This window comes from Capricornis sumatraensis, chromosome 16 (assembly GCF_032405125.1).
Source record: "Capricornis sumatraensis isolate serow.1 chromosome 16, serow.2, whole genome shotgun sequence".
NCBI lineage: Eukaryota > Metazoa > Chordata > Mammalia > Artiodactyla > Bovidae > Capricornis > Capricornis sumatraensis.
Genome location: NC_091084.1, coordinates 52,911,391 through 52,933,225, shown reverse-complemented (window position 1 = coordinate 52,933,225; position 21,835 = coordinate 52,911,391). Strand labels below are relative to the sequence as shown.

The following is a 21,835-nucleotide window of genomic DNA, read 5'->3' as shown; positions in this document are numbered from 1 at the left end:
GGAATGGGGGCCTTCATCCAGTCAGGCCCTGTGTGGTTCTGTGTTTCCAGTGGCTCTAGCATGTTAGGGAGACAGGGCCTCCCCAAGGGGCAGGCTGGGGACTGAGCTTTGCCAGAGGACAGTAAGACAGCTTTGGGCTGGAATCTCTTGCTTGGTAAAGGGGTCCTGGAGGCCCAACTCAGGTCCTGCCCTCTCCCTTAGTTCAGTTCAGTTCAGTCGCTCAGTCATGTCCGACTCGTGACCCCATGGACTGCAGCACGCCAGGCCTCCCTGTCCATCACCAACTCCCGGAGTTGACTCAAACTCATGTCCATTAAGTCAGTGATGCCTTTTCCTTAGATTGGGGCTGTTCTCCTGGGGTCTTCTTGCTGTAAAGACGGATAGCTGAGTCTAGGGAGGCCAGAGATGCAGGGAGTGTCTGATGGTTTTAGGGGCTCTGTTCCAGGATGTGAACCCAAACACTCATCTGCCTCTACTGCCTGTGACTTGAAAATCCACATTTCTTAGTGTGAGACTGGCCCAGCCTCTTGGAGATGGGAGGTTAGTCCAGTGTCTCTGAGGTCTCCCCCTGATACTTCTTTTCCTGGGAATAGTTCTTTCCAGTTCAGGCTGGGTGGTCTGGGTCCTGTCCTGACTTGTGTGGCCCTGGTTAGGTTCTTGCTCCTTTCAAGGCTGACTTTCCCCTTCTGGAGGTGGGGAGGATTGGGTTGGGAGGTTCCTAAGTGCCTCAGGAGCAGGTGCTTGGGGATGTGGGGCCAGGAAAAGACGGGGCTGGGATCTGACAGGCAGGAGCTCGAGCTGCAGCTGGTGTGTGTGAGCAGCATGGGAGGCACCTGGCCTGGCGACCTGAAGGCCAGGTTCCAGCCACTGATAGCAGTGTGACCTTGGGCACATCATCACTTGCCTGGGTTCCTAGCTCTCCACTTGTAAAATCAGGAGATTTCATGCAAGCAGGAGATATTTCCTGTCTGCCAACCTTAGGCTAGTAGCTGAGGATGCAGGGAAATCAGACCCTGGTCCTGCCTTCAGGGGGCACCCAGCGAAAGCTGGGGTGAGAGAGAGTGTGTGTATATGTGACACAATGATAGTGACATCTCAGTGGGACCCAGGCTGTGAGCATGGGGGTCGGAAGCTGCTGCCTGGAGAAGGTGACACTTGAAGGGTGAGGTAGAGGGAACATGATGAGTGAAGTCCTGGAGATCTAGTGTCCAGCGGTGAGAGTGGAGGGACTGGACTGGAGGGGAGGAGTGAGGGGCGGGACCCAGAGGGTGGGGGGGAAATGGGGAGCCACGGAAGGAGCAGGCAGGCAGGCAGGAGAGGCAGGTGTTGAGCTCAGAGACTTCTGGAAGTCTAGGGCAGTTCAGACCTGCTCCAGGGAACCGTCAGTGGTGTCTGAGAGCCAGGACTTCCCCAGTGTGGCTGAGGGCCCCTCAGCGGTGTTTTTCTGGCCGGCCCAGTAGGAAGTGGCTGGAGCAACCTTAAAGGTGGAGAGAAGGGGCAGGCCCAGCCACAGAGGGTGCCAAGGCATGTCAGAGTTAAATCTTTCACTGCTTGAGCTCCGGACACGAACCTTGAACCTTTACACCTGCCTCCTCCGGCCATCCCTTACCCTACCCATGTCACGGGGTTCCTGCCCCGAGTTCCTGACCAGGGTAGGTCAGGCCTCTGTAGATGTCCATTCATGCACCACCCCCCTCCACCCCCACCCCAGGCCAGACGCTTGTAACCACTGGGAATAGAGCCACGAATGAGACAGTGCTTCATCCTCCAGCTGAGGAGACTAACAAATGAACAAGTAAATATGTAATGCAGTGTCTGCTGGAAAAAGCCCGAGAGTGAGTTGCACCGGTGTCTGGAAGAGCATTTCAGGCCAAGGGAGCTCCAGGGCCCAGCCCTGAGGCGAGAGCACTCGGAGTAGGCTGGGATGGCATTGAGGCAGGGACAGTATCATCCTGGGCAATAGCATCCAGGTGCTGTGGTGTACCTGCAGGCCTGGTGGACTTTGGCTTTTACTCTGAGGGAGGTGGGAAGTCATTGGGAAGGGAGAACGGTTAGGCCGGGCTCTGTTTTGAAGGGTTACATTTATTCCCACAAGCCCAGTATACAGATGGTGAAACCAAGACTCGGAGAAGCTAAGTGAATTCCCAAGTCTCACAGCAGTAGGACCCGTGGCCACCTGCCTGCCCGTGGCCCCGTGCACCCTGCAGCCCTTCATGGCTCCCTGTTGTCTGGACAGTCAGGCTGAGTGTCTTAGAGTGGCCTTCAAGGCCCTTCTCCGCCTGCAGTCATGCTGCCTCCCCTCTCCCACCTGACCTCCTTGCTCCTGATCTCCACACTCGCCCCTCGGAGGACGTGGAGCGGAAGGAGGGGCTCCAGTGTGATGTTGGGCAAGTTGCTTAACCTTTCTGAGACTCAAGTTTCCTCCTTGTCTGTAAAGTTGGGCTAAAACCATTTACTTTCTAGATTGTCATGAAAATTATATGAAGCTATCCATGTAGCAGGGTTGGCCCAGCGCCTGGTAGGTGGGAAGCACTCCATAATTGTGGCCTTTCATCTTTTTAGGCAGGGATGGCTGGGTCAGATAAGTAGGTTAGAATGTTCCCTGTGAGTGAGAGAGGAGAGTTTTCCCTGCCTCTTATCTGACTATAGAGTGGGGGGCAGCTGAGGTCCCACAACAGACTGGAGGCCAGAGCCTGTGGGGCTGGTCCCCCCGCCCCTGCCCCCCATCTCCCTCTCTCCCTTCCAGCCCCTGCCCTGCCCATCTGGTCACCTCCATGCACTGAAACAAGAGCTTCCTCTTTCAGGTACCAGCAGCAAGGGGGCTGCTGATCATCTGGCTTGTCACTTCCAGGGACCTACCTAGGGAGAGGACAGGGTCAAGTCCTGTTCTCCTGGGAGGTTGCTTGGGTGCACAGGAGCCCCGGGCTCTCCTCCCGGGTGGCAGCCATGTCAGGCACCTGGCTGCCTCAGAGGGGATGGAGTCAAGCTGCCTCCCCCTGCCCCTACACCCCCTGTCAAGCCAGAGCTGCCCTCCGTCCCTCTGGCGTGAAGCGAGGGTCTGACGGACTTGTCTGCTTCTGTCCACTCCTGCTGCTTGGGGCCCTCGTCAGCCGTGTGCACTCCCATCCCCCATGTGGTCAGCCCTGTTTCTTCCTGTTCCTGCCTCATTTGCAGTGTTAAGAGGCCCCCCCAACTCCCTCCTGGGGGGCAGTGGTCACAGAGGACGATCGTCCTGGAGTCGTGCTGTGGTGTACCTTAGCACCTTTGGTGGGGGTGGGCTTCCTGTCCTGCCTAGGGCGTTCCCAGCCCATGAGGCACCAGGGGGCCAGGTCAGAGCCCATACTTTCCTGATGAGAGGGCCCTGGGTCTCTCCAGGTGCAGGGTGGCTGGCTGGGCCACCCTTCAAGGCAAGAAGGGTGGGACCTGAAGAGTAAAGGGTTGGGGGTCTTGGGAAGGTGGATGGATGTGGCTCAGGGCTGTGGGGTTTGGGTTTGGAGGAGCTCTGTCTTGAAGGAGGGTGGTTAGAGGAGCAGGTGGAGGATGCTCTGATTAAAGGTAGCAGAAGGGCAGGAGGCAGGGAGGAGGGCCCAGGGATCAGGCCGGCTGGGGAGGGGCAGACGGAGTAGAGGGGTGAGTTAGAACCATGGCAGTGGGGAGACAGGGGAACAGGAGGGAGTGGTCCAGGGTGATCCGTTTGGGGGGCAGGTACTGGTAGGGCCAAGGAAGCTAGTGTGTCATAGAATTTTTTAAATTGAATTATAGTTGATGTACAATGAATGTTGGGTTAATTTCTGCTGTACAGCAAAGTGATTCAGTTATACAGTACATGTATGTTCTTTTTTATATTCTTTTTCACTATGGTTTATCACAGGATATTAAATACAGTGCCCTGTGCTGTATAGTAGAATCTCGTTTGTACGACAAGGCCTGAAAACCAAGCCTTTTAACTTTGCGCTTCTTTTACTGTGAGCGAGGTACTTCAGGCATTCACACTTCGTCCTCTCCAGAGTAGAGAGGGGCTTGGGCATAAGAGTCGGAAGGTCTGGGGGAATGTGGGCGAGGGGCAGTGATAGGGTAGGGTCAGATGCTGTCTAGAAGCAAACCACAGGAACCCTGGAGTCTCCTGTTCATAATGGACTCAGTCCACTTCGCATTTGAAAGTCCGTGGGCTTCAGTCTGTGATTGGCCTCTGGACCTCTGGTCGGTGGCTGGCAGTGGAGGGGGGGAGGTTGTTATTTAATAAACTATATCTGAGAACTTCGGGTGGATAAGACAGTGAGGGAGGAGGTAAGCTTTGCAGCTAAGTTTTGCATCTTTCAGTCCAGATGGCCCAGAAAATCAGTTTTGTTTACTATAGTTCTCTTGGTATTCTATGTATATTATATTTAAAATTAAAAAGGTACTTTATAATGATGGTTTTAGGGAAAACCGGAACAAACTCAATTCTAATAGACTGAAAATACTTTTATCATTTTATATTCTAATTATGAAAGTGATAATGCAACTGTGAAAACTTTAAACAGTCCAGACGTGGAGGTTGTAGAAAGTGATTAATCTTTCAAGATTGGGGTAGGAGTTAGGAGTAGGTTTAAAATTTAAGTCGGGGAAGTTCACTGTCCCTTAGATGTCCATCGATCATTAATAAAACTAGTTTTATATTTATTAGGGTGATGCTGAAGGGACTGCCCTAAGGAGATTGTTAAAATATCCTGCCTCTCACCTGGTCCCCTGGGTTCAGATGTGCACTGCCCAAGGGTACCTGGCTGGGCGAGGGCTGGGAGAGGGGGATTGAAACTCAGCCTGTCCTCTTTGCTGAGCTGCATGCCCTGCTGTGGGGCTCTTTTAGCGAGAGGTATTTTGTCTAATTTGCTCAACGGCCTCACCTGCTTTCCCCAGGAGAGGGGAGTGGGTGGGTTCGCTGTGGGGTGGAGAATGCACTGTGTCTGGGGTTCCTCTAGAAGGAGATCCAGGAGGCAGTGGGATACCCAGTCTGGAGCCCATAGTGGGACATTGCTGGAGGCAGGGTGCAGGAGTCCTTGGTACCTGGGGAACTGAGAATTCCAGGGTGCTGAGGGTGTCTAGGCTAGAGTCTGGCTCTAGGGCCAGCACCACAGACCCTTCTGGACAGGCCCAGCCAAGGCCTTGGGGCTCAGAACAGGAAGTGTCTATCTCAGCAGCGGAGGCGTGAGCAGATGCCGAGTGAGTGTGGCCTCTAGTACACACATGGTCATGTGTCACGGTCATCTGGATGACAGCGCTGTTCCGTGGAAGGGGAAACTGAGGCTCAGAATGTGACGTGACTTGCCCAGGGCTTCAGGTGAAAAGTGATGGAGCCAGAACCGGAAACTGATCTTGCCTGGCATCCTGGGAAGGATGGGTTCTGGGCTAGAGCTGGTGGCCCCCAGCTCCCCATCAAATAGGTGGCCCAGGCAAGCCATGGGGCCTGGACTCAGTCAGTCCTCACTGCCCTATGGGCTGCACCTTGTCAGCCTCCATCATTCCTGGGACCCCGGAGGACAGGCTACATTAAGGACAGGGTGGGGGCAGGAATATAGTAGGCAGGTGAAGGGGCAGAGATCTGGGGCTGGGGTTGGGGCAGGAGACCCCAGCATGCCTCCTCGGAGCCCGTGTGGCCATCAGTCCCTGAGAAACAGAAAACAGGCTTCTTGGTTCAGGGGTTCGTCAGCTGCCTGCCTGAGCGCTGCACCTGCTGCCTTGCCTGGCAGGGCCCGAGAGAGCTGGCAGAGATCTGCAGAGGGCAGGGGCCACTTCTGCATGCTCTGGGCTGGGAACCCAGTCCCCACCTAGTTCCTCATATCTGAGGGAAGTGTCTCCAAGTCCTCTTGTCTATGTCAACGGAACCCTGAGAACGCCAGGAGGGGAGCAGCTGAGGGTGACCCTGCCCACAGGTATGACCTGGTGCCTGGGCGGGGGGCACGGGCAATGTGGGGCTCTGGGCAATTGTCTACAGTCGGACTGTTGGTAGTGAGTGTGGGGACTGAAGGCTGTGTGTGTGGTGCGGTCAGGTCGGCCGTGTGGCTGCTAGGCGGGGTGGAAGGTGTGTGTCCCCGGAGGTTGTGTGAGGTGTGCAGTTTGTGGTATGGGTGGGCTGTGGTTAGTAGACCCAGGCCTCGCTGGATGTGTAATGCTGTTAGTTCCTGTGTGGAGGGCCTGAGGGCTTTCCTGAGGTCTGGGCGCTGGGGTCCCTGCCCAGCCTGCCTTGGGTGGGGTGCTGTGAGGGGGAGGAGGGGTTGGAGGGTGGAGAGATACAGGCCCCAGGTCTGAAGCTCTAGGCCTGCCTTCGTCCCCTTTGACTCCCTCCACCATTGGGCCTGCTCTTGAATCTGGAGCACAGCTCTGTGTGGGGCGGTGGCGGAGGAGGGCTTTGAAAATACAGTTGGGAAGGGTCCTCGCTGAGAGGACTCCAGAACTGAGTGGGGAAGGAGTTAGGATCAGCAAGGCCTCCAGATCCAGGCCTAACTCGTTCATACAAATCAGAATGCAAAAGAGGCTCACACCCACATGGGCCGCCAAGGGCAGATCCCTCGACCTCCCCGGATGTCCTTTTGCGTCCCCTGTTCCTGCGCCACTGAGCTCTCCCCATCTCTGCATCTGCAGGTCCTTTCCCATCCCCGGGCCCTGCACACTGAGTTCCCTTGGCTTAGAAGTGCAGCCTCCTGCTTATCCTTCAAGGCCCAGCTCATAAGTACCCCCTGGAAGCTTCTCTGCCTCTGCCAGATAGACAGTCAAATCTTCTGAAGGCCCCTTCTTGGCTCTACAAGTGACCCAGCACCTTACACAGCCTCCATTGAAACAGGATAAAAATCCCAGGCTTGGGACTTTTTTATGGGGACAATTCAGGGGAAGGTGGAAATCTTGTAGGGGCTGGACATGTGGCAGGTATTTAGGAAACCAATTAAGTGGGAGTGTGCTTGTCCTTAGCTGAGGCTCAGGGCTGCCTTCCTGCTGGACTGGCAGTGTTGAGGTCCTCAGTCAGGAGTGAGCAGGGATGCTTGAGAGAGATGCTGGGCTGGGACAGAGAAGGGGGCGATGAGATTTAAAGTCTGCCCTTGGGGTTGGAATGGTAGTTAAAGGACAGAAGTGTAAAAGCTTTGGCTCCAGCAAGAGGGACTCAGGCTAAACCTGAAGAAGGACTAGTTGGCATGGGTTAGAGACTCCAAACCACCCTTACTTACTCCTGGACTAAGTAAGTGTCCTTGGGAGCCCAGTCAGGTCCTGGGCTCTACTGTGGAGGGCAGGGGGAACAAAAAGGTGCAGGCTCTCAGGCCGGGTTGGAGGTTGGGTAGACCCCCCTCACAAGTGGACAGCCAGGAACCGAGCAGGAGCAGCACTGAGCTGCATGACTCAGCATCTGAGGCTTAGGAGCCCAGGGGGCGGTCAGGGAGGACTTTCTGAAGGAGGCAGCCGAGTCAGCACCCGAAGGTGGGAGGATGTGGTTCATTTGCTCATTGTCAGCAGACCATCTGGGGGGCTTCCATGTGTTAAGCTGGTGCCAGAAATGAAATGGAGGGAGTGGTGGGCCAGCTGAGTCTGGTTGGGGCTTGAGGCACGTCTTGACAACTTGAGCAAGTCACTTCCTCCCTGTGGGTGTTTCTTCATCTGTAAACGGCAGGGCTGGAGCTGGTCGAAGGATGATCCGAGGAGGTGTACTTGAGGACACTGGGAACCGTGGGACGGGTTTTGAGCAAGAGTGGGACCCAGGTTGGCCCAGCAGCGTTGCTGTAGGGAGCCAGGGTAACAGCAGGAGCAGGGTGGGCTGGTGAGATGTTGAAGCCTGAGCTGGGCCCTTGGGGTGTTGGGGAGGGGAACCCCCAAACTTGTGGCCAGGCTGTCGCAACAGGATGACACTCTCCTCTGCTGGTCCCTGCTTCCCTGCAGTGGAGATTCAGTGATGTGCCATAGCAGGGGAAGGGCTTAAACCTCCAGACTCCAGACCAGAATTTTCATGGAGCAAGTGAGGCAGAATAAGTGAGTGCGAAATATAAGGGAGAGCGGGGGACCAAAGAAACTTCAGGTAATCCAGGTAAATATTTTTCAGCAATATTTTTTTAAAGATAAAAATTAATGAAAAAAATCCAAGGTAAGCAACATAGCTAAAATTTAAATAAAGAGGTTTAGTATTGCAGATTTTTTTCTTTGTCTTTTTAGGCCCTAGCATGGTTCAGCAGCGCACTGCTCCAAACTTCTTTTTTCAAAGGGCTGCTTCCTTCAGGAAGCCTTCCCTGACCCCCAGCCTGGTGAGGGCCCTGTGGGCTGTTTTTTTGCTGGCTGAGTGGTATCTGATGCCATCAAGCCTGAGATTTCTGAAGGGTGGGTTGAGGTTGGTCTGGCTCATGCTTTCAATGCCTTGAATGAGGCTGTCCTAGAGGAGTGTCAGTGTGGAGTCCCTGAGTCTGACCTTGGCCTGAAGCCCTTAGTGCAGGAGTAGGAACTTGAGAGAGGCCCTGGAGGGGGCTGGGCCCTTCCCAGGGACAGAGAGGTAGTTTCCTGTTTCCCAGCCCTGGTCATTCCAGTAGCCTGGTTGGGCTGTCATGCATCAATCCATGTTGAATCCTGAGAACAGTGCCTGACCTGCAGCAGCTGCTCAGTTAGAGCTTGTCTTAAAGGCAGTATGTAGAGTGGTTAAGAGTCTGGAGCTGCACCGTCCGGTAGCAATGTGATGCAAGCCACAAATGCAATTTAAAATTTTCTAGTAGGCACATTAAAAATAAACAGGTGAAATTAATTTTAATACCATAGTTAATCCAAATATCCAAAATGCTATAATTTCATTATGTAATAAAAAGTTACTGAGATATTTCATGTTCTTATTTTTTTTACTAAGTCTTTAGAATCCAGTGTGTGTTGTATAGAGCACACTTCACTATATGGTCGCATCTGGAGTTTCAGTACCTGTATGTGGCTTCTAGAAGTTATTGTATTGCAGGTCTAGACTATATTTAAATTACCCCTTCCCAGCTGTGTGACTTTGGGCAAGTTGCTTAACCTCTCTGTGCCTCAGTTGCTTCATCTTAAATTGTGAGGTATGTACCTCATAGGGTTGCTATGAGAATTAAACAAGTTAGTAAAAAGTGCTTTAGGTGTCTGGTGTATATTGATAGTAAAGACTATTTGCCGCTGCTATTTAGTTGCTCAGTCATGTTCAACTCTTTGCAACTCCATGGACTGTAGTCTGCCAGGCTCCTCTGCTGCTAAGTCACTTCAGTCGTGTCCGACTCTGTGCGACCCCATAGACAGCAGCCCACCAGGCTCCACCGTCCCTGGGATTCTCCAGGCAAGAACACTGGAGTGGGTTGCCATTTCCTTCTCCAGTGCATGAAGGTGAAAAGTGAAAGTGAAGTTGCTCAGTCGTGTCCAACCCTCAGCGACCCCATGGGCTGCAGCCCACCAGGCTCCTCTTCCATGAGATTATCCAGGCAAGAGTGCTGGAGCGAGTTGCTGTTTGCTTCTCCAGAGAATCTTTTTGACCCAGGGATCGAACCTGCATTTCCTGCTTGGCAGGTGGATTCTTTACCACCGAGCCACCTAGGAAACCCAAAGACTACATTGTCTTATTAAATTCTTTTTTTAAAAAAACATCACTTGAGTAGTACTGCTGTTTTTTGGGTTTTTTTCCCCCAACCCTTTATGAAGTACCAATTATAAGATTTATTTTAAAATACTCACTTTTAAAACCTGTACCCCCTAAAGTCACCCTGCAGAGACCCTGCGCTAGTGGCAGGAAGCGTGGCTCGGCCCAAGCCCTGCCCCTTCCACCCACCCACCTGAGCAGAGCCCCGGCTTCCTGGCCTTGCTGGTGGCCTGCCCTTTGGGATGGCCACTCCTTTCTCCTGCCTGGAAACACCTTCTTTTGGTCCCCATGCACATTTAGGAGCAGGGCCCCTGGGTCTCGTGGCCCTGCCTCACCCCTCCACCGGCCTGCCCGCCGCCGCCCCGGCTCCCAGGCTTAGAGCCTTGTCTCCTTGGATCTCCCCAGGGTCCTCTTCTCTTTCTGGCAGACTCTGCATTGTGGGGACCCTGCCTCAGTCGTGGAGCTGCATCTACCACTTTCCCGTGTCTTCCTGGGGGCAGTCCAGCCTCCTGGCCAGGCCGCTGGTCCTGGGGGAGGGCCGGAGAACAGGGGTCCCGGCTCCCCTCTTCCATGGTGTGGTCTCCACCTCCAGGCAGCCTGTTGGGTCTGCCTCTCACTCCCTTGTCAGTCAGCCCCGTGGGAAGGCCCTCCCTTTAACCATCTCCCGCTGCTCCCTGGGCCCTCCCCTCTCTTCCTCGGTCCTCTTCCCCTTCTCGCTTTCTTGCTTCTCTTTCCTTTTCCCCATCTTTCCCCCGACCCCTTCCCCTTTCCTTTTCTTCTTCCTGGCATCCAGCCATTCACAGTGACCTAGGCTCTTAGACTTTCTCGTTTACCCTTGTCCTTGCAGCTTCCACCTCAGGCCAAGATGAGGAGCCATTCAGAGTAGCTGCCGCCTCTGGGGGACCCCGGCATCCTGGGCAGCCCCACCGGTGAGTCAGGGGGAAGTGGGGAGCCGGGCTGGGTGTTGTAGGCTAAGCCTCCACCAAGGCCTCATGAAGGTGAGACCCAGCGTCCTTTTTTCCATTTATTTATGTATTTTTGGCTGCATTGGGTCTTCGTTGCTGCACATGGGCTTTCTCTCCCTATGGAGAGTGGGCACTCTCTGCAGTTGCCTTGTGTGGGCTTCTTGTTGCAGAGGACAGGCTCTGGTGTGTGGGCTTCGGTAGCTGCGGGCCGTGGGCTCTTGAGCACAGGCTCAGTAGTTGTGCTGCATGGCCTTAGTTGCCCCATGGCACAGAGGATCTTCCTGGACCAGGGGTCGAACTGGTGTCCCCTGCTTGGCAAGGCATTGGACCATTGGACCACTGGGGAAGCCCCTGTTTTCCATTTTGAAAAACTGAGGTTAAGAGGCAGAGAGAGAGGGTGAAGCCAGAGATCTTGCGAAGAACTTCCCAGGAGAGCTTTGAAGGATGGAGTCAAGCAGGGATCAGTGAGGCAGGTGGGGTGTGTACCTGATTACTTGATTTCCTTCCGTTCCTGGTGCATTATGGTCTTATTCTTACTTCCAGATGATCCTGTTATCGTCTAAGTTGTAATTTGTTGGAAAATGGTATGAAATTAAAAAGATAAAGAGGATACAGTGAAAGGTAACCCTCCCTTTCTTGTCCTCCCGACTGGGAGTCTTCTCCTCAACAGCAGTGTCTTGTATGCGTATCTGAGTGTTTTGTGTATATGCGTGTGTGTATGTATACGTATATATTTTCTTTCTCTTTACCCTAGATTTTTACATAATAAAACACTGTTCTGCACCTTGGTTTTCCATCCAACAATAGATCTTTAATATCCATGAATATGAACTTTATTTTTTTGGCCGTATCTTACTTTTTGGCTGTGCCTCGAGGCGTAGGGGAACCTTAGTTCCTTGACCAGGGATTGAACCTGCATCCATTGCATGGAAAGCACAGAGTCTTAACCACTGGACTGCCAGGGAATTCCCTGAATATGAACTTCAGAATCTGCCTGTGGGTAATTTTAACTGGGATTGTGTTAGCATTAGCTTAACCTGGGAAGAACTGCTGTCTTTATAATGTTGAGAGCCCCTTATCAGAGAACATCAAATGTATTTCTGTTTGTTTGTGTCTTCCTTTGGGACCCTCAGGAGCCTTTTAGAAAAATTCACATAGTTCAAAATTTGGGTAATAGAAAAACATGTAAAGGGAAAAGTTTACCGCCACTTGGAGCCGGGTTTCCAGGGAAGCTGATGGGGCCCAGGGAGGGCCCGGGCAGTGTGTGCATATGGTCATGTTTTTTGGTAAATTTTTAACAAACCCTCCCATCCTCCTCAGCCCTCAGCATTCCTCCTTAGAGGCAACCAGCATTGCCTGTATCCTCTGTATCATTTTAGCCATCTGCATTTAGCCGTGGACACACACTGATCTATCCTCTCCTTTTGTTTTTATTATTGTGTTTTTTTCATGTGGAAGGCAGCATGTTCGGTATGGTGTTTTGAACCTTTCTTTAGTCGGTTGATACATATCGGAGGTCATCCTTAGCAGCATGTAGCGTTCCCTCCTTCTTTATGGAGTTTCTTCATTTTTCTTTAGTCATTTAGCAGCTCCTTAGGAGGTCACCCCACACTGATATGTAAGGAGTCTCCTCATTTCCTATGGCTCAGCATTCTCCTGTGTGATTACACAGTAATTTAGTTAACCATTCGCCAGTCTATGCGTATTTTGATTACTTCATACCTTTTGTCGTTGTACACAATGCGGTATACGTCCTTTTGGACATGCACCAGGAAGACTGCAAGGTAACTAGCCACGGGCGGCTGGGTCAGAAGGCCAGAGCATTGAGGTTTTCACAGCCTGGTGGCGTTGCCCTTTCCAGAGGCACTGCCCCATCCTGGGAGGGGAGTGCCTCACCTTGTCACCACTCGCTGTAAGGAGGGGAAGTTCCATGTTCCATTTCTTGTGTTTAGAACCATGTATACTTTTCTTTCTGTCAGTTCATCTTCTTTGCCCATTTATCTGTCAGATTATTGGTCTGTTTCTTATTTCTAGGTGTTTTTAACTGCCTAGGAAAATTAGCCTGTGCTTGGGGTAGGAGTGATACCCCCTAGTTTGTCATTTATCCCTTGGCCTTGCTTATGATGTCTTTTTTTTTTTTTTTAATTGTGCAGGAATGTTTTGTCTACAGTTGAATATTTTAGTCTTTTCTTTATCCTTCTGGATTTGTATCATTTCCAAAAGGCCTTTGCCTCTCTGAGACAAAGATTTTTCATATCCTTTCATGATTTACTGTAACTTATCCTGTCGTAAGGTGTAGGGGTCCAGCTTTGTAGCTCACTACACAGTTGTGCTAACAATTTAATAATGCATCTTTTCCCTCCTAGTTTGAGATGTTACTTTTGTTGTATTACTAAATTCTTAAATGTATTTGGGTCTTTCTTTTAAAATTTTGTTAGTTATTTATTTGACTGCCTAAGGGATCTTTAGTTGTGGTATTTAGGATCTAGTTCCCTGACCAGGCATTGAACCACACCCCCTGCTTTAGAAGGTGAAATCTTAACCCCTGGACCACCAGGGAAGTCCCTAACCTGTGCTGTTTTATTGATTAATTTATATGTTTTAATATGTGGTGAGGCTGATTCTCACTCTACCCTTCCTTTGCCCACTCCTTCACTTCCAGAATTTTCCTGCTTTTCCTGCTTGTTTGTTTTTCCACATGAACTTTTAATCAGCTTTTCTAGCCACCACCACCCATCCCTCCAAGAAGTTCTATGTGTATGTTTAGTAGGATAGCACATATTTATAAATTAACTTAGGGTTAATATCTGTATGATGCGCTATCCAGGAACATGTCTGTCTATCCAGAACTTATTTTTGCCCCTTAATACCACATTTTTCTCCCTATAGATTCTATGCATTTCTTACTAAGTTTATTCTTGGTGGTTTTTATTTTGTGATGCTGTTGTAAATGAGGTCTTTCATCCTGGTTTCTACTTCGTTATTGCTTATAAATATTGATTCTATTAATTTGAACCTAGCTATCTTACTAAATTCTTTTACTGTTTGTATTACTTTCTCAGCTGAACTTTTCGGGTTTTCCAATTCAGAACTCATATTTAAGTAATGGATTAACTCTTCCTTCCCAGTTTTTATACCAATGGTGTATTTTTGTTGAACTTTTAGAGTAGTATGAATAAGAATAATGATGGAAGTTTTTCTCTTGTTTGTCTGTTAAGCAAAGTGCTGGTTTTGTTTTAAGAAAGTATCGATCTGTTTCTGTTTTACTAAAATTTTTGTTTAAGTGTACTGGATATTGAGTTTTATCATATGCCCCTTTAGTATCTATGGAGATGAGCAGTAAGTGTTTTCTTTTGATCTGTTAATCACTGCTTGGCATCATCTGTTCCTTGACTCTTGCCAGGTCAGGAGTTCTTGAGTATCGTTAGGGGACCTCAGTCCCCATTGCCCAGTACAAGGCTGTTTTGAAAGAACAAATGAAAGAATGGCTTATCCTATCCATTCCCATCTTTCCCTCCTCAGTGGTGGGAAGGGGTTACTCACCCACAGGCCCAGGACATCAGACTGTGTGGTGCTGTGTTGACGTACCTCCTGGAGTAATCTGCTTCCTTCAGGAGCATGGAGGTGGGGGTAAGGCTCACCCCACAGACTGGGCCTATAAAGGGACCAGCAGTGGTATCCCTTAATCCCACCTATACTTGCTAATATCCCTGGGGCCTGGGCCTCTGCTGAAAACTGGTACCTGAGAAGGAACTGTGTCCTTGCCTGGGTCTTGCAGAACGTGGGAGGGGCAGGGATGCAGACACAGCCATAGCAGTGGCCAAGGCCGTGGATGGGGATTAAGACAGCACCAGCTCTGAAGGAGGACTTCCTGGAGGAGCTGGATGCTAGGAGGCCACAGAGGTGGGGTGGGGGAGGAGGTGGCAGGTTTCAGGCAGTAGGAGAAGCCTGTGTGTTCAGAGCCCAGGCAGTACCTCGCCTTGCCTGGCACATGGGATGCAGGGGAGAAAGCTTGAACACAGAGTTTCCCCCATGGCATGGAAAAGCCACAGAGAATTGTTGATTGGAGACCTGTACCTGGACAGCTTGCCTCTGACCTGTGCCCGTGTGTCTATTCCAGGTCTGGACAGAGCCCTGCTGGCTGGCCTCTGCTGGCAGGAACCATGGCGGAGGCCGGGGACGGGGCGCTCTCGGTGGCCGAGTGGCTGCGAGCGCTGCACCTGGAGCAGTACACGAGGCTCTTCGAGCAGCACGGCCTGGTGTGGGCCACAGACTGCCAAGGCCTCAGCGACACCCGCCTGGTGGACATGGGCATGGTGCTCCCTGGCCACCGCCGCCGCATTCTGGCTGGCCTGCTCCGTGCCCACACACCCCCAGCCCCTGCACCCCGCCTGGCCCCACGGCCCGTGCCCATGAAGCGTCATGTCTTCCGCTCACCACCCACGCCCACCGCTCCCCCGGAGCCACTGCCTGCGGCTGGAGAGGACGAGGGGCTGCCCACCGCCCCACCCATCCCGCCCCGGAAGAGCTGCCTTCCGCCCACCTGCTTCTCCGCCCCATCCACAGCGGCCCCGGACCCTGTGGTGCCCCCGCTGCCCGCCAAGCGGCATTTGACAGAGCTCAGCCTTCCGCCCGTGCCCCCCCGCACCGGGCCCCCCCGCCCACTGGTGAGGTGAGTGGATGCGTGCAGGGTGGGAGGGACATGGGCAGAGAATCTAGAGGGTCAGTATGGGGAGAGGGCAGGAGGGAGGGTTGCGGCTTTAGACACTGGGGTAAGAAAGGCACCTTGGTGGCGGGAACAACACGTGCAAAGCTCAGAGGTGGAAAGTGCAGTCCTCAGGTGCTCTGAGCAGACAGTGCAGTATGAGCGACGGTGACGCTTGTGGACGGCACTGGTGGGACGTGCCGTGAAGGCCAGGTGGGGAGCTGGGAGAGTTTTCAGCAGAGCGATCAGTTGGAAACTGAGTACGAAAGAATGACCCTGGCTGCTGGTAACATTGATGGAGGAGGAGGCTGGGAGACCAGTGAGAGGGCACAGGGCCACCTGTGAGGCCCCCACTAAGGCTGTGCGCATGAGACTGGAGAGGAGTGGGCAGATTGGAGTGAGAGCTTGGCCCCAAAGTGGACAGGACTTGGGGCTGGGCCGGGCATGAGCAGAGAGGGCATGAGGAAGTACATGGCATCCAGCTTTCCATCTTGATGGTGCCGTCCTTGATCTGTGATCTGAGCACAGAGGGGAGTTTGGGAGGAGGTTGGGTTTATTTTGGGGCCTGGCGAATATGAGTTACTGGGAAACCGGCACCTGTGTCTGCAGTCGGGAGGTAACATGTGGAGGAAATGGGGAGTCTGGAATGAAGAAATTGTCTCGGAGGCTGCAGCAACTGCCCCGGGCTTGGTGCTGGGGCTCCTGTCTTCCCCTTTCACATGGCTCCTGCCAAATGTCAGTTCTCAGGCCACATCCTGCTCACCCTCCCTCCTCCCCAGAACCATTTTCCCCACTCCTAGGTCCTGGTACTCCTGTTTCCTTTCTTTCTTTTTCAGTATGTTTTTATTTTGGTGCGGGGGCACCGCTCCATGTGGCATGTGAGATCTTAGTTCCCTGACCAGGGATTGAACCCACGCTTTCTGCATTGGGAGCATGGAGTCTAAATCACTGGGCCACCAGGGAAGTCCCCTTCTTGTTTTCCTGAGTTTCCGCCTACTTCTGTGGACATTGCATTTAACCTCCTTTACAAATATCCTCCCTTCCTGTGACTTGCTGGGGTGCCCAGTTTAGGGGAGATCCTCAGGTGTGGCTGTGTATGTAATGAAGGGTATAATGGGGCTTTATTGTAGCACTTGGGCCAAGTCAGCCTAATCTGGGAAGGCTTCTTAGAGGAGGAAGGGATGTGTAGAGAGAGATCCCCTGGTCTCTGTTATTGTTGGGCACTGTGCTGGGTGCTTTACTTACATAACCTCGTTCGATCCCTGCGCAGTTCCTCTGGGGCATTTGTGTCCTATTTCAAGCAGAGAAACTAAGGCTCAGAGAAGAGAGGGGAACACTGGCTGGATCTATGCCAAGTACATGCTGAGGGAGCCCCTGTGGGGAGGACCTGAGAGGTTTTCCCCCTTCGAGAGGGGCATTAAAGGGCCTTCTGAGGCCAAGCCAGGGCTGTGGTGTTTTGAGGTTTGATTGGTAAGAGCACAAAAAGAGCTTATTATGCCTTTCATAGGTTCATACACTGTGAGAGGTAATGGGATCCCCTGGGAGCTTGGCTCGGAGAAGGTAGTGGCACCCCACTCCAGTACTCTTGCCTGGAAAATCCCATGGACAGAGGAGCCTGGTGGGCTGCAGTCCATGGGGTCGCGAACAGTCGGACACGACTGAGCAACTTCACTTTCATATTTCACTTTCATGCATTGGAAGGAAATGGCAACCCACTCCAGTGTTCTTGCCTGGAGAATCCCAGGGACGGCGGAGTCTGTGGGGTTGCACAGAGTCGGACACGACTGAAGCGACTTGGCAGCAGCAGCAGCAGTAGCAGGAGGTTGGCTTAGAGGCCAGACTGGAGTTTCCTGGTGCCACTGCACCCTCTAGTGGCCACCCTCCTGCTTGCAGAAGTAATTTTTATTTCCTTTAACTCCATCTTTAGAATGGGATGTGTGTGTATGTGTGTTCATGCACACCTGTCTGTGAGGGCTGGGAATAGGTGAACAAGGGCAGGAGGCAGGGCCCTGTCCATAGAACGTTCACGAAGGCTGAGGAGGCAAAAACCCTAGCCAAGAAGTGTACGCCTGGGTTCCTGCTTAGAAGGCGAGGTACCTGAGCAGGTCCAGCTGGCTGCATGATTCTGACTAGGAAAAGCTGCTCCTCTGGGCCTGTCTCCCCATCAGGTATCTTTCTTGGCTCTCCATGGCCCTCCTGAATTCAGGAGACTTTCTGGGTAGAGCAAGGGTCCTGTCTTTGCCCTAGGATGCCAGGCCCCACTCTCAGATCCTCATTCTGAACTTAGCCAACCTCTGTGGGAAGCCAGATTCCCATGGTCAAGAATCTGGCCCCTTGTAGCTAGAGAACCTAAAATTCATTCCAGGCTGAGAGACTTCGTAGGCAATTATTCCTTGCAATGTGGGGCTATTCCTTGCGGTAGAATGGCAGGTGAGCTGCCAAGCCTGGCTTCTGTATCCTGGGGTCTTTGACACTTGGAATTGTGGGCATCTGCAGTCCTAGCTTCCTGGGCTTCCAGGGTGTGCAAAGTCTTTACAGTCCAGAGATAGAAAAACTCTAAGGGCAGAGAGAGCCTCACATGTGGGTAACAGACAAGGGCTGGGCCACGTGTGGGTAACAGGTAAAGGCTGGGCAGGTTTTGGACCCTGACTGGCTTCCCCTCACAACCCCTTTCTGTGACCCCAGGCTCTGTGGTACACAGTGGAAGACGGCCCAGCCTGGCCGGCCCCTGCCTCCCTTGCAGGAGTCCCCACTTCCTGATCTGGCCTTCCTGTCCTTGCTTGTACCCTCTAGTGATGTAGGTCTTGCTCTCTCAATCTTAGGGCCTCTTACACCAGATCATGAGGTGACTGAGGGAGCGTTTTTCCCTGGCTCCAGTCCATCCTGGGCTTCCCAGTGGAATTTGTGATTGATTACTGTGTGTGCATGTGTGTACTTAGGAGGGAGTAGCTCCACGTGAGGGCATGGCGGGCCAGTTTGTCTGTTTGCGCCTATAGGTGTGCATCTAGCCGGGTGGTAGCATGTCTGTGTATTTCTGCAACCGCACATGTTCTAAGGGAGGCAGCGTGTAATAATTATATGTATACGCAGGTGGGGATTTATATGATTTCAGTGGTTACATGCTATAGTGTGTATACAAATTTATCAAGGCCTGTATGCACACATACATGTGCCCAAGTGTTCTATACTGTGGGGGCTCCAAGAACATGAGTGTATTTGTGAGTGCGTGTGTTGTGGGTGGTGAGTTGTTTTTTGTGTACGGTCAGGTGTGAGCCAGTGTGTACTTGTGCTGTGTTTGCATGTGCTGCCAAGAGGCCGATCCCCCTAGAATGTCAGCTCCATTAGGGGCTCAGATCCTTTTCAGTTTCGTTTACTGCCACGTACCCAACATTTGAAACAATGCCAGGTGCCTGATAGGCACTCAGAAAATGTTTGTTGTGTGAGTAAATAGATGAGACCTGCATGAGCTTCTGTACCACCAGGCACTGAGCTTGTGTGCTGCCCACACTGACTCAGCACCCTGTGAGTGCCCTCCACACACACTGGACCCTGGACAGTAGGGTTACAGGATACCCCAAATCCCTTGCCACTCCCCGACCTCTGTCACCCCAGGCATCTTGGAAAGGGAGAGACCTTTAGGGGAGGCAGGCAGAAAATGAGCAAGGATGGCGTCTCTTCCCCTCTGCCCCAGCTGGGTCAGAACTCTCAGAAGCAGCTTCACTATTTGCCTGGCCTAGGAGGACCCTGTTTCACCCCCAAAGGGTCTGCACCCCCACCATCACCTAAGCCTGTAATAGGTAACTAACTGACAAGTCCAGAGACACTGAGAAACTTGTTCAAAGTCACACAACCCAGTATAGGAGAAGGCAGTGTTCAAACCCTGCCTGTTGGCCTGGGACTGTCTACTCAGCTTCAGGTGTCATAGATGTGAACCCTCTGAGCCCACTTCCCTGACCGTGGCAGCGAGGTCATTTCTGACCCAGAGTCACTCTTCAGAGCCTCCCCTAGCCTGCTCTGGGCCTCCGTGTCCTACTCCGATACTTGGATGTCTGGAGAAACCTGGAGAAGAGGGAAAATTTGCCCATAGTGGGCAGCAGCCAGCTGGAGTCATATTGCAAGGCCTCCCACCTGTGCCCTCGACCCTCTGCAGCCCAGCCAATCCCTGGGCTTCCTGGAGACTGATCACTTGTTGCTAGAGCAGAACTTGCTCTCTTCAGAGAGCCTCTTCCCTAGCTTCTCTGGGCCTTGTGTGAGTGGGGAGGGGCCAGCCAGAGTATCCACTCTGGAAGGCCCTGCTTGATGTCACTGGAGTAGTTTGTCCACCCACTTCAGCTTAGAGGGGGAGCCAGCCTGGGGGCGGGAAGGAAGTGTCTGCCCCAGGGGATTCTGGGTGACTTTTCTCTGTCTCAGTCGAGTTTTCAGGAAGTGTGTGTGTTGGCCAGGGCTGCAGGGGGCGGGGGGAGGCGGAGAGCAGGAAGCTAGAGGAGACCAAAGCTGGATTCAGACACAGACACGCACGTACACGTACACACACTCACTCTCCCAAACAGACTCACAGTCACACACAGAAACACACACTCCAACAAGTGATCACAAACACTCCGACACAAATCACGGGAGTGCAGAGCCATACCTGGAACCAGACGTGGCCTCAGGCACACCCAGGGAGTGGGGCCAGGCTGTCTGCGAGACCAGCCTGGGTCGGACACAGGCTGGACAGTCAGGTACCCGGCGCACACTGGGCCCAGCTGGCCAGAACCACGGGAGCTCTTGGGCCCTGGATCCAGAGGGCGTCTGAGGGTGAGCAAGGGGCCACCGTGGGCTGGGCTGTCGGCTGAGGGAAGGGGGCAGTCTCTTCCTACGGGCCTGGGAGGGCAGGAATCCCAGACTGTCTGTCTGTCTGTCTGTCACCTCTCCCCAGGTTAGGTTTTCTGTGCTGCTCTCCTCCCCCTCCCTTTTTTACTCTCAGACTTCTCTCTCTTCTTTCACTTTCTCTACATTTTCTGTTTTTCTCCTGCCCTTTCCTTTTCTCCCCTCTCTCTTCCCCACTTCTGCCCTGGGCTTTCCGTAGCTCCATCTCCCCGTAAGTGTCTCTCCTGGGTTCATTAGGAGCTTCTGGGGCCTGTCTTCTGGGCTGCCTGGACTGCTCCTCTGTGGGGCCTCTGCCCTAAAGCGATCTGGTGCTGATCTCACTTCTGGCTCCCTGCACCCGCCCTGAGGATTCCCTTCGGAGGCTTAGGTGACTTACCTCAGGGTCAAGTTCAAGGGTGCTGTAGCTCTGGAAGCTCACCTATCCAAGCCCTCTTGCCCTCCCCTCTTCTGGGCAAGAGGGAGACCTGCCAAGGGCTGACCCTTAGCTGGTGTCTTCCTACCCCTTCTTCCAGGCCTGCTGGTGTGGTGGGTGTGCCTTTGTTATTGGGGGGATCTCCCCAGTTGCTGTAACCCCTAATGAACTCAGTAACCCTGTACTTGGGCCACTAGGGGCAAAGAGATTCCTCTAAGCAGATTCTGTCTGTGTGGCTGGCCCACCCCTGCACCCTTGGCTCATCTTTCCACAGGGCCCAGCAAACACCTGCACCTTCTCCTCTGGCCAGGCCAGCCCAGGGATGGGGGAGAGGGGCTAGTACAGTCATGTGCTCCCTGAGGGGTGAACTTCCTCCCCCCACTGCCTTCACAGGCCAGCACTGGGTCAGGCCTAGGAGGTGTGAAGAGCTGCCACAGGAGACCTAGGCCTCAGCCCTTTGCTGCCCACGACAGCAGGGCGCCCAACTGTGAGCTTAGAGGAGGGAGCAGTTGGGTGGACTTCCTGAAGGAGGAGGCGTATCTTGAGCACAGGAGAGTTGATGATCTGGGTCATCATGAGGATTAAATGAAAAAAAAAGACTTCCATGAGAATGCCTGGCATAAAGGGGATACTTAAGCCAGTGGTAGTTACATTGTTCCAAGGGGATGTGCAAAGAGCTGGATGAAACATTGGTTTTAAAGGTGGGTGCCAGGTCAGTTGGGAACTGCTCTATGGAGAGATGGAGAGCTGCTGCCCTCCAGTATTCAGTATGTGAGTGGGGTGATGGTCATTCATTCACTCAAAACGCAGTCACCAAAGCCCTCTCTGTGTTGGGTGATGCTGTGGCATGGAGAGGGCTTGGCCTGAGAGGACTCACAGCTTATGCAAAAGCTGAGAGGCGTCCAGCAGACATCATGTCTAAGGAGTGATACCCTGGGAAGGGCTTTCTCCGCTGTGGCTTGGGCAGAAGTAAATAGAACAGAACCCAGAAAGTGCTAGAGGAGCTGAGCTTTGGGCCTCATGATGGAGAAGGAAGGATAAGGGCAGCCATGGAGGAAGAAAGAAGCATAGGGCTGAGGCATGGGCCCCAAGGAGGACAAGGAAGTGGGGAGTTGGGAAAGTCTGCCCTCGTGGGTAGAGGAGGTCAGGAGAGGAGGCCGATGTGTCCAAACCGTGGTCTGACTCCACCTCTTGGCCCTGCTGGTGCAAGTCCAGGGGCTGGTTTGGACTGGGTCCCTCCAAGGCCTCTGTGACCCTTTAGGGAGAAGATCCTGACTCAGGACGGAGTG

At 52.8% G+C, this 21,835-nt stretch overlaps 1 protein-coding gene across 6 annotated transcripts in view; it reads left to right on the top strand.

Annotated features, from left to right (window-relative positions):
* ARAP1 (ArfGAP with RhoGAP domain, ankyrin repeat and PH domain 1) overlaps positions 1–21,835 on the top strand; it is a 61,867-nt gene that overhangs the window by 6,851 nt on the left and 33,181 nt on the right. For 2 of the 6 annotated variants that reach the window (XM_068989214.1, XM_068989215.1), the window contains exons 2-4: positions 10,440–10,521; positions 11,101–11,178; positions 14,678–15,229. In XM_068989214.1, coding sequence (XP_068845315.1) covers positions 14,721–15,229 — 509 coding nt within the window. In that variant the 5' untranslated portion in view covers positions 10,440–10,521; positions 11,101–11,178; positions 14,678–14,720. Of the gene's footprint in view, positions 1–5,877; positions 5,910–10,439; positions 10,522–11,100; positions 11,179–14,677; positions 15,230–21,835 lie in introns of those variants that run through there. The other 4 variants (XM_068989216.1, XM_068989217.1, XM_068989211.1 and 1 more) reach the window with 3 other exon arrangements.